The sequence below is a fragment of the Hoplias malabaricus genome, chromosome 6, assembly GCF_029633855.1.
Source record: "Hoplias malabaricus isolate fHopMal1 chromosome 6, fHopMal1.hap1, whole genome shotgun sequence".
NCBI classification, from domain to species: domain Eukaryota; kingdom Metazoa; phylum Chordata; class Actinopteri; order Characiformes; family Erythrinidae; genus Hoplias; species Hoplias malabaricus.
Genome location: NC_089805.1, coordinates 12,562,580 through 12,575,201, shown reverse-complemented (window position 1 = coordinate 12,575,201; position 12,622 = coordinate 12,562,580). Strand labels below are relative to the sequence as shown.

The 12,622-nt window shown below is 43.4% G+C and overlaps 1 protein-coding gene across 4 annotated transcripts in view; it reads right to left on the bottom strand.

The window, feature by feature from the left end:
• ptprua (protein tyrosine phosphatase receptor type Ua) overlaps positions 1–12,622 on the bottom strand; it is a 219,007-nt gene that overhangs the window by 100,593 nt on the left and 105,792 nt on the right. For all 4 annotated transcript variants that reach the window (XM_066673817.1, XM_066673819.1, XM_066673820.1 and 1 more), the window contains exon 4: positions 10,913–10,994. In XM_066673817.1, coding sequence (XP_066529914.1) covers positions 10,913–10,994 — 82 coding nt within the window. The remainder of the gene's footprint in view (positions 1–10,912; positions 10,995–12,622) is intronic.

Here is a 12,622-nt window from a genome sequence, read left to right as displayed (position 1 = left end):
GAAAGAGAAATCGAGCAAGTGAGAGACACAAACAGAGAGAAAGAGTGGGAAAGAAAAAAGGGAGAGAGAAATAGAGAGCTGCAGAGAAAGAGAGAGAAGTGTGTGAGATTGGGATAGAAGAGTGTGAGACAAAGAAACAGAGTGAGAGAAAAGAAGAACAAAGAGAAATAATAAAGAGGGGAGAGAGAAAGAAAGAATCAGAGGAGCGAGGAAAGAGGGGGAGAAAGTGTTTGTTTTAAACTTTATTAATGCCATCATTCCACCAGGTAACACTCAACTATATCAAAATAAATTCAGACGGCCATTCATTCATTCATTCATTGTCTGTGACCCTTATCCAGTTTAGGGCGGCAGTGGGTCCGGAGCCTACCCGGAATCACTCGGTGCAAGGCAGGAACACACCCTGGAGGGGGTGCCAGTCCTTCACAGGGCGACACACATTCACACATTCACTCACACACTCACACCTACGGACACTTTAGAGTCTCCAATCCACCTACCAATGTTTGTTTTTGGAGCATGGGAGGAAACCGAAGCACTTGGAGGAAACCCACACAGACAGAGGGAAAACACACCACACTCCTCACAAACAGTCACCCAGAGGAAACCCACGCAGACACAGAGAGAACACACCACACTCCTCACAGACAGTCACCCGGAGCAGGACTCAAACCCACAACTTTCAGGACCCTGGAGCTGTGACAGAGACACCACCTGCTGCTCCACTGCGCCCCTCAACTTGTAAACAGTGAACTTAAAGATCTTCAACTGTTCACATTGAGCAAAATAACAAACAGAAGACCTCAAAAGGTCACACGTACGCGAATGTACAGCCTTTGTGCTCCATATTAGTTTTGGTTTAATTTGAACAGACAAAGTAGAAACAGAGATATCATTATTTAAAAATCATTTAAAAATATGAGCAAATGTGAAGAAAATGAAGAGGGAAAGACGCTGCATTTATTTTAATACCTTTGTCATTTTTGTTTTATAAAGAAAGATTCATATAAAGAGAGGGAAGGAGAGAAAGAGAGAGAGAGAGAGAGAGAGAGAGAGAGAGAGAGGATCAAACAGAAAGTTAAACCAGGTTTCAGGTCATTCCCGTTGTTCTTTATGTTCCTCACTTCCTCATTCATCCGGAATCCAATCAACATTCCCCCTGCAACTCTGAACTCATTCATCACTTTTCCACTCTGATCCGGAGGAGAATCGACAGGAATAATATGTTTAATTTAGTCAGAACCTCACTCTCTCTCTTTCTCTCACACATATACACACACAAACAGAACACCATACCATCCATGATGCAAGGTTTCTCCTGACTGCGGCCAGTCCACTGGGTCTTCTACACATTGTACTAATGTATGAGAGGTTCTGCGCTTAAACCTACTTTACTGTATCAGTTGTAGCTCTTGTATCAGTGAATTGTGGGGACTTTACACAGACACAGACTCCCTCTACGTACAGAAATGTACACGTGTGGTTCAAGCGCTCACACTGTCACCGCCCACATCCTCCTTTTACGTACGCTCCGTTGACTTGGGAGCGACACGTCCAGTAGAGGGCAGTTTGGAGTAAAAATCAAACACGGCGACGACAGAAGGAACTGTTCTGTATTTAATTCAAAAACGAGAAAAAATGCAGCGTTGTATACGGCGGTGGTGTGGGAGGCCGTTAAATACTGCGCCACAGTTGGACGGAGAATGTTATTCACATCGTACCAATGAGGAAAAATGAGGATGAGCATCATTTCCAATACATTCAGATCTCCACCAGGCGATCGATAGCTTGCTTTGCCTGGGAGCCCCCACACATCAGGCCTGAGAACTCACACAGTGCATCAGCACCTGGGAGTGTTTAGCATCACCATCCGCTCGCTTTCACGGTCTCCAGTGGTATTGCTCCATCCCGTCTGTATCCGTAAGCTTTCAGAAAACATGCAGATCACGTACGAAATTAACACTCTGTCTGTATCTGTGTTTAACGTTGAGCATAAATACACCTTTACACTGTGTTCACCTTAAAATGTAATGATTTACAGCAATGGAAAGTGTGTATCCCCACATTGTGATTATTCTTGGTACACACACACACACACACACACACACACACACCGCTCACTCTAACTACAGCAATTTAAATCCTGAAAAAAGGCCAGAATGAATCCCTGTCCTTCGTGTTATCAGCACATTTTCCTCTTCATCCACAGCCCTATAATCTGCTACCGTCGGCTAATCGCACGCGCAGTGACACAGCCATGTTGAGTTTTTCTTTCTATCTTATATATATATATATTCATCCCTTCTTCCTCTTCTATCCATCTGCTGTCCTTCCTGCCATTCGGAGCTCTCAGTGCGGCAGCATTCATTTCAGCTCCTCATTTTCTGTTTTTATTCTCCTTCCGAAATCTGCCCTAGGACCCATCTCCGGCTGTGATTCTCAGCACCGCTGCCATGGTCATCTCCCACTCTGAGGCCCACGGCACGACGTGTTTCACCGCACAGGCACCGGACGAGCGAGAACCAGGACGATTTTCTCCAATTCTCAAACCATCTCTGATTCAAAGCTCTGTGGAAATGAGGGGAAATAAAGCACTGATCTTTACAGCCCTCCACTGTTTTCTGTTTTACAAAAAAAAAAAAACAACAACAACAAAAAAAAAAACTAAACCTGTGTCCTGTTCTGAATCAACAGCCTCTGAGAGAGTGGGTAATTAAACATTAATAAGACTCCCATAAAAATGAAGGGAGTTTAATAAGCAGCATCCAAACAAATCGAGGTGAAATGGGTTGGAGAAAGTGGCCGTGAGTGGACACAATAACACAATGAAAATCTCCATCCGTTCGGTGTCAGCGCCCGGTCAAGTGCCACATCGGGATGGAACCCATCAGGCTTGGCTGTTTAACAGCACCCTGCGTTTGAGAGACTTTATTTCAGGGTTCAGACCTGTGGTTCGGTTCCCCTGGTTCTGACCAAAACAGAAAATGACACGTGGTTACAATTAAGTCCTGGTTGTGTTTGAGTTCACACCGAGACATTTTTAATCAAATCAAAGGAAGTTAAAAAGCGACACACGGCACACGTATGACTTTTATTTTGGGGACGGTCGTCAGAGCCACCAGCTGGGAATAATGCTCTTATCTGGGTTGTGTGTGTTGTTTACCTGGAAGTGGTTTTATAACCAGAAAACACAGTGAGAGCTGAGAAAATGGATAAATGAGTCAAATGGATAAATGAGTCTCCACAGAGAGAGATGTTAGGAGTCTGTCCTCAGATCATTTTTTGTTTTTAATGCTCTCTGTTGTCTCACTGCGAGATTATTGTCACATCCTGTGTTTGGTTTGTTTTCAATGCCTTTGGTTCGTATTGCATTCACATTTGAAACAAACCACACCAGAGACGGTTTAGTAATAGACTAAGTCCCTCCTGCTCCGGCGTGTTCCAGCTCTGTTCTTAAGGGAGTGTTCACACTGACTCGAACGAACCACCCTCAAAAAGCCATCGCTGCAGGGTTCATTTTAACCCAATCCTTGCAGTGAAACACATTTACACAAACACTAATGAACACTACGGGGCAGTGAGCACACACACACAGTTAGAGGTCCAGCTCCCTAACTACCAGGCCACGGCTGCCCCAACAGCACTGTCCTAAAACAAGGTGATGGGGTTGGGACATGATTTCCAACTGTCCTCCAGAAGTTACATAGTGTAGTTTCTGCATTGCTGAGCCCAGAAAAGCAAAGAAAGAGGCTCTATTCTCCCTATTAAAGCTCAGCATCACAATGATTTTGAAGCTGTAATCTTAAGATAAAAGTACCAAGTGTTGCTTTAACGCAATTCATTGCAGAAATAAACACAGCATAGAGACAGTGTCAGAGAACCTGTTCTAAACCTGGATGCCTCCGTGTGCTGGACCCACTCTATGGAGTGTAAACATGTTCATTCAGGGATGACAAGGCAGTTTGATTCTTCGTCTCTTGAGAGCTGCATGTTATAGAAATAAATACAGAAATAATTCATCACTTTTGTAAATAAGGTAGCTACTAGTTTATGGTAAAACGGACTGATACTTTAAGATAACATTTTAATAAGCAACAGGGAAATTACTGAATCGTTTCTTGTATTAGTAGAGACTGACTGCATCTTTAGACAAACTTAAGTCCAGAGTGTCACATATTGCCAGAGACCTCAATGCCGCTCCAGTGGGAGGATGAAGGATAGAAGATCCTCTCTGCTCTAGTTTACATTCCTGCAGCTCTGTCTTGCTCTAATTCTGCTTGGAAAAGTAGACTCGCCCTACAGCACTGCCCTTGGCGAGAGAGTGAAGCCTTCTGGGTAAGACACAGTGGCCTGGTGGCCTTTATTTCATGTTCACTGAACCCTACAGTGCTGTGCAATGGCTGGAATTAATTTTTTTAGTCAAAAACAGACACGTTTTGACTTCTGAGTTTCTGAGGATATTAGAGACAAAATAATCCACATTTGTTACAAGGCCCCATCTGTTACCATTATAAAATATTCGGTTAATAATCAATAAGTATTAATAAATTATAATTAATTAATATTAAATGCAAGTGCTGCATTTATTTTAATATCTGTCATTTTTATAAAGCAACAAGAAAATGTTTGGCATCAATTATTTTTAATAGAGAGCATGAGAGAGAGAGAGAGAGATAGAATGACCAAACAGGGGCATTAAACAAAGTTTAACAAGACTCCTAAGGGTCAAAATGAGAAATTTAAACCATATCGACTAGATTTAGGATTATTTAATATGTCAGTTTTTCCAAAGTGAAATCTGAGCTGTGAAAGGCCCCCGCCTTAAAGTGAGAGTCCGAGACTCAGTGGGTTTCATTAGCACTTAAAGACCATTCATTTCTGTTAATTACCCTTCATTAACATCAGGCTTGAGATGCCCCTCACACAGGATTAGACAAGCGAGAGGCCAGAGAGACGAGTGTTAGATGAGTACAAGATGAGGGACTCCTCCAGCCACACTCATGATGGAGCGAGAGGACAGTGAAGCGGAGTCTAAAGAAATCTGGTTTTCAGTTCAGTTCAGAAGGTAAGATTAATTCATTCATTTAATTTCCACTCAGTTTCAGTGACTACATGGTGGAAATTTAACCAAATACCTTTATCAGGACCTCCACAGGACCCCACAGGACCCCCACAGCACCCCCCACCCAGGGCAGGTATTTGGAATTGGATTGTAGACCATGTTCAACACTCACAAATAGGAGGAAACCCACGCAGACACAGGGAGAACACACCACACTCCTCACAGACAGTCACCCGGAGGAAACCCACACAGACTCCTCACAGACAGTCACCCGGAGGAAACCCACACAGACACAGGGAGAACACACCACACTCTTCACAGACAGTCACCTGGAGCAGGACTCGAACCCACCACCTCCAGGGCCCTGGAGCTGTGACAGAGACATTACCTGTTGCTCCACTGCACACCCTGTAGTAAAATAATTTAAAGAAATCTGTAAAGTGCACTTTGTAGGGAGGAAGGGACTAATTGGAACACAGCTTAGTTTACATGTAACACCAGGAAAGCAACCAATTCAAAGTCAGCACCAGATTACCACATTATTATTAATTTTTTTTTTGAGATTTACATATTTTTCTCTGGTTCCACCTCTTTATTCGAAATCTTTTATTCTAAACCAATGTATGAGGAAATCTCTGGTGGTGAATGAGCTGCTTTCTGCACCTCTGCAGTGTGGGGAAGAGTGTTAATGAATCACTCTCACTGTGGTCTGCGCTGATACAACGTGTAGAAACATTGCTAGAAGGTGTGTGTCAGACTACAGTGGAGAGTTCATTTCTTTTAGGGACCTACGAATTGCTGCTGGTGTAGCTCCTACACAGAACCATAAATTGGCTTTTTTTGTGTGTTGCGTTGAAGTGGAGGGGTTCTTTCTCTGTAGCCATTGATCTCTTTCTACGGGCATTTGCTCATCTCCTCAGAATTATCTCCTGGATTTGGACACGATGGTCTTAATTGGTGTCTTGATGAAAAGGTGGACCCTGGCTTTTCCCCTTTACTATTTTTTAGTGTGAGGCTGAGTTAATTAACCACAGTGTTTCACAGCCATCTTTATCAAGGCCTTTATTAATAAAGAAGCTGAGTGTAAATTACTGTGAATGAATAACTAGTGGAGAATAGAAACCCTTTGCTGTAAAAACCTTCACATTGTTTGGACTTTGATCCTGGTTCTGTGGTCAATAATCGATTGGCAGTTGTCACTGTGTTTATTCGGCCCATGAGCTTTGGTTATGTTGTGTCCTGGTCCACAGTGGCTTAGGACCAAAGGAGTACTGATTTGTTTAGAAGAGCAGGAAAAACATAGGTGGGGTACTGAAGGAACAGCACATTCCCTTCCCTCAACATCCACAGCTGAACTGCTTCCCATGCTGATATGTGAGATACTGTTGAGTGTTGGCATCATAGACATCTTTTGCATTGTACTGGTCTCTACTGGACTCTACTCTCTTATTGGTCCCTGGTTGGTTTCCCACTCCCACAGCTCCCCCCAGAATGTATCGGGTGTCATCTCTAACCCCATCTCTAAGGGGAACAGTGGTTCTTGAAAACCACAACAACGACGGCAGTAATGTTAAGCGGTGTTTACTCATGGTGTATTGGCGTGTTGTTGTTGTTGGGGACTGAACATAGCTCCGTCATCAGTTCAGACAGATCAGTAGGGTTTGTTCCTTCCTTGTTGCAGCGTCCAGCTCTCACTGGATTCTTTCATCGGCCACCGATCCAAGGAGCATTTGAACCTCTTCAAAAGACCACGGCATAATTTTACGAGCTGCTGTCGTGAGTCGGATAAAAACAAACATGATCTCTGCTGCAGCTGGAGATTTTACAGATGGAGAGTTTGTGCTGGACGTCTGCATTGTGTGGCGTAGAGTGACGACTCTCTCTGAACAATCAGTGCTCTGCAAGGTTTACACACCACGGTTTAGTCCCTACTCGACTCACTCTGAACCACGAGAGAACAGTGACTAAGGCTTCAAATTTACCAATTGGAAAAGCAGAACAGCCCTGTAACTCACTGGTTGTTGGTGTAATCTCTCTCTCTGTGTGTGTGTGTGTGTGTGTGTGTGTGTGTGTGTGTGTGTGTGTGTGTATGTCCAAATTTGTGCCCTGTTCTTATTTTAAGTGGGTTTTTATCTACATGTTTGGGTTAAATAAAAACCCCATTTGCTTCTGCCCTCTGTCTTCTCGTCTTGCTCAGTATCTCAAAATCTGTCTCATTTGACTTTTCTTTGCCTTTTCCCAGCAGGTGTTATATCTAATCTCCTCAGATGAATTTTAACACAGCATTTAATGGCTGTTTTTATTAGAAAGTAATTCAATGAAACGAAGACCCTGACTTTTGCCCCAAGACTGAGTTAATTAACCACATTATTTTCACAACCAATCTTTATATTACTGCTCCCAAAAAAAGCTGGAATAATTGGAGTGAAATCATGTTCACTGACTCGACTTCTGGCAGAAATCAATGCTTAGCAGAAGCTGTTTCTGCTGGCTTCCTGCTTCACAGAGAGTCTGAAAAACTCATCTAAAAACCTGTTGTGTTAAGTAGAAGTGGATCTTTCCACTGAGCTGATGACCCATGGCCTGAATCAATCAGCCGGTGGGGGGTGGGACGCTGGGCAAAGCCCCTCTGAGACCCCAGAGCTCTGAATCATGGGTAACATTCTCAAAAGCTTCCTCTCAGAGTAAAGAGATGACAGAGTGCCCGGCTCCAGGGGAAATTTCCTCAGTGACGCCATGTGAAGTGCACTGCTTTTGATGTGGCTGCACGATACGGCAGAAATAATCCAGCTTCTGGACCTTAAACACATCCCCGTCACTGGGTCGGTGGCCAGGAATAAAAAATACCTCCATCTTTGGCCTGGCTGAGTCACTCGAGGCCTTTCTTCCACCACAAAGTAAAGGATCCATCAGAATCCACAGTGTTGAGGGGTTCTTCTGGAGACAGACAGCTGTGAAAGAGTTCAGATCTGAAGTGAGGATTGAGCTGGATGTTCTCCTCTCTCAGAGATGTATAGGTTAAGGACTGTTTATTTGATGGGGGCTGTTTTGAGAGAGCCCTGTGAAGGACTGGCGCCCCCTCCAGGGTGTATTCCCGCCTTGCGCCCAATGATTCCAGGTAGGCTCTGGACCCACCGTGACCCTGAACTGGATAAGCGGTTACAGATAATGAATGAATGAATGAATGATGTTTTGAGAGAGAACCCAGGTTCTTGCGCAATTGTTATGGTCCTGCTTCATTGATATATATCTATTAATCTGTTTCATCTGACGCTTTTGTTCTTTAATCTCTTCACAAATATCTTCCACCGTACTTAGGGCCTTTTGTTCCATTGAAACTTTTCAAATTCAAGAATGAATCTTGAAAATTTTATTTTCAGATCAGAAACAAACACAGCGCACCCAGTAGGACAGGAAGCATTGTGCCACATTTCTACAGTGATAGGATACATAGAACACACAGAGAATTCTGAATCTGATTTATTTCACTCTACACAGTGTGAATATGCACACACTGATACTCCTCTATCACCACAATTACACCATGAGAAACAGCAAAATCCTGAATGATTTCTTTCCATCAGCACAAACTGGTTCAATCAGGGACTACGAAGCAATTTCATTGTTAGTTTGAGATGCACTTTATAGAATGAGCCACTCACTATTCACCCCGACCCTGAGTGCACAGCAGTGAGGTGCGTGCAGCAGAAGCTCTGGTTTTTAGTGGTTTTTGCTCAGTTCTCTCCGTTTTTACTCAGTTCTCCACGCTCGTTGTGTCTGTTTTGTTGCATTTAACCTCGTCTTTGTGCTCTCACATAATGTGGGTCTAGCGCTGTGATTGAACAGATTCAGACAAGGGGGGCGGGGCAATTCTAAAGTCTCTGCACTTGACATCAGAAGCGGAGCAGAATCAGAACGACTCGTTTTATCCCGTGTTTTCTGGGTTGGTGGGCTCCAGATTCACATTTTACATATATTTAATATATATGATATGTTTATATATGATATGTTTTTTCCAGCTGTTGGTAGAAATGCCTTACTGCTGCTTTAAGTAAGAAAGGAAGGAGTGGTCAGAGGCTGATGGGAAACAGAGTAAAGTCTGTGATGATGGTAGTGGTGTCTAGTCTCAGAGAATGCTCCTGGAGCTTAATTATTCTCCATTCACCCCCTCCAGCAGCTTCTCTGAAGCTAATGGAGCTCGGGATGGTGGGTACAGTCAACTGGAGCGCCCTTCCTCCTCACACAACGAGCCTCATATGGACTCACGCAGACAAACAGGAGAAAAGGGAGAAGAATAGCTTGGTATGAGAGCTGAGAAACTCGCAGGGGACGTCTATTTTCCTGTCCACTCGAGAGGAGAAGCTGATTAACAATAACACTCGAAGCGAAAGAGTGGCCAGGGCTAAAGAGTCGCTTTTTTATTCCACTTTTTGAGCGAGAGAATGCCTCAGAGGAGACAGCAGGAGGACGAGAATCAGGACTGTTCAGATTTACCTAGAGAGGCACATACAGGGTTGTTATTTCTCGCTAAAGGGGGCAAGGCCTGCTGTTCCTGGTCTTTTGCACACGCTCATAAGTCTTTGAGAAAGAGAAAAAAGAGAAAGAGAAAGAGAGAGAGAGAGAGAGAGAGAGAACGTGTGTGCCAAATTATTGAAAGCGGGAGGGTATAAAGTATTTGTTCTTAATAAACAACAAAACAAAACAAAACACCAGAAAAGTGCATTTCCTGAAGAAAACAGCAGCCTCGTTGGTTGTCAGTTTGCGCTAGGACATTGATACATAGTAAACATCCTGAAACGTGGTATTCCAAGTGGTTGATAAGGTGTCCTGGGTACTTGCTATGGTATTTCATGTGGCTTATATGCTATTTCAGTTGGGTGCTAAGGTTTTCCACTTAGATGCTATGGTTGCTACTGAGACTACTGTTTTACCACTATTTCTGGTGTTTGCTGTGAGGCGCATAGTGTGGAGAGGACACCGACTTCCTGCAGAATCAGTCGCTACAGATCTCCAAACGTCCTGGATGAGTCTGGGTTTGGTGGTTGCCAGGAGAACGGCTCTTGTCTGACTGCGTTGTACCAAGTGTAAAGTTTGTTGGAGGTGGGGGGATTATGGCGTAGGGTTGTTTTTCAGGAGTTGGGCTCAGCCCTTAATTCCAGTGAAAGGAACTCTTAATGCTTCAGCACAGCAAGAGATTCTGGACAATTTCATGCTCCCATCTTTGTGGGGACAGTTTGAGGATGGCTCCTTCCTGCTCCAACGTGACTGTGCACCAATGCACAAAGCAAGATCCATAAAGACATGGATGAGAGAGTTTGGAGTGAAGGAACTTGACCGGCCCTGCATCGAGTCCTTACCTCAACCCGACAGAACACCTTTGGTGTGAATTAGAGCGGAGACTGTGAGCCAGGCCACGTCCAACATCAGTGTCTGACCTCACTAATGAGCTTCCGGAACAATGGTTAAAACCTCCCGTAAAAACACAATAGGCAATACTTCAACAGTATTAGAACAGTGGTGAAAATAACACAATTAGTTTACTCAGTATATTTTTAGTGTAACGTAATATAATTTAAATTTAATATCAGTAGTGATTTAGGACAAATTATTATTCCATATTAAGTACATCACTATGTCAAAACAATTAATGTATATTATTTTTAACAAGGGAGAAGACTGTGCAATTACCACATTGTTTATTTCATGCATAATTTATTTAATGTAGCACCGTCTCCCCTTCCCCCTCCCAGGCTGGTGACACTGGATTTGATTGAGTGGGGGAGTGGTAGCTAATGGGTGCAACTAATGGTGAAGAAGAACATTTTAGCAAAGGTACTTAAAGGTACTTACAGCAGGGGTAGTTGAGCAGCACAATGTCATCCAGACCAATGTAGCCCTTCTGTTCAGAGGAGACCGTGGCCTCGAATACGATCTGCACAGAGCAGAGCAAGACATTCAGCACAAGAAGACAGGAATAAACGAGTGTAGGAGTCAACCATGGGCTTCAAAATTTGTGCTACAAATGGCTCCAGAACACGATAAATGCTCTCCTGTCGCAAGGGGCTACCACGGGTCTGCTTTTGGACAAACCCATCCCCCGTGGACTCAGTGGAACTCCTGAAATGTGGAAGACAGGAGTTCTCTGGCGAGAGAAAACTACATCATGGAGGAAGAGTGAGGCCTTGCTCTTAAAGGTGAAGTCCACAACTGTAACCTATTTAAAAAAACAGTTACCAAACTTCTTACATAAAACAGGTCAAAAATGTTTAGACGATATAATATGTTTATAATATTCATTCATTCATTCATTCATTGTCTGTAACCCTTATCCAGTTCAGGGTGATGGTGGGTCCGGAGCAGACATTCACCCAGAGCAGACAGTCACCCGGTGGAAACCCATGCAGACACAGAGAGAACACACGACACTCCTCACAGTCACACGGAGCGGGACTTGAACCCACAACCTCCAGGACCCTGAGGCTGTGACAGAGACACTACCTGCTGCTCCACTGTGAGGCCCAGTTTTTAAAATATCTAAATTAAAGTTAAATTAAATTTTAATAAGTTTAGACTTTTCAATCATTTCAAGTTATAGGCTTAAAAACAAATTAAAATCCATGACAATACAGTGAAAATATACTTTAAAAATGTTTATAAAAAGGACTAAAACCCTCAAAAGATCAAACGACCTCATGGTAATTATCAGACATCATCAGATGTAAGATCATATCAGTTGCAGTATGTGTTTCAACAGCCATTTTTCCTTTGTTCTTTCATTCTTTTCATCCTTCGTTCCGGGTGGTAATTGGGAACAGCTCCGGGACGTCTCCCGGAGAAACAATGCCACCCCCCAGCTAATGACCGCTCCTTCCATTCACTGCCTTTCCTCTCCTGTAACTAAACTCCAGTTCCTTATTCTCTCCAACCACAGACTAAACTTGCTCTCTGTCACCTCCGGTTACAGTACTATCTCTCCTCTTCGCCACCACTAGCACTAACCACGCTAGCTCAGGGTGCTGCTTTACAGTAACATCACACTTATACAGTTTTAATGAAAGGATTACAATTAGTTACACCTTTAATTTCTGAGTATTTACAAAAGTATTCAGCAAAAGGCAGAAAGACTGTGTGGTCTAAACAATTTACAGGTGGTTGCTAGGGTGTGGCTATGATAACCCAGAATTTTGATAGTTAGTTCCTAGTTGCTATCTCTTCCCAAAGTGTTACTTTCTGGTTGTTAAGATGTTGTTATGGCATACCAGGGTGTTATGTTGGTTACTAAGGTGTTGCTATGATATCCCACCATGTTGCTACTTTGCTGCTAAGGTGTTGGTATGATATCCCACAGTGTTGCTACTTGGTTGTTAAGGTGTTGCTATGGTACACCAGCATGTTTCTTTTTGTTTGTTAAGGTGCTGCTATGATATCCCAGGGTGTTGTCCCTTGGTTGCTAAAGTGTTGCTATGATATCCCAGGTTGTTGTTTCTTGGTTGCTAAGGTGTTGCTATGGTATACCAGGGTGTTGCTACTTGGTTGCTAAGGTGTTGCTGTAGTATATCA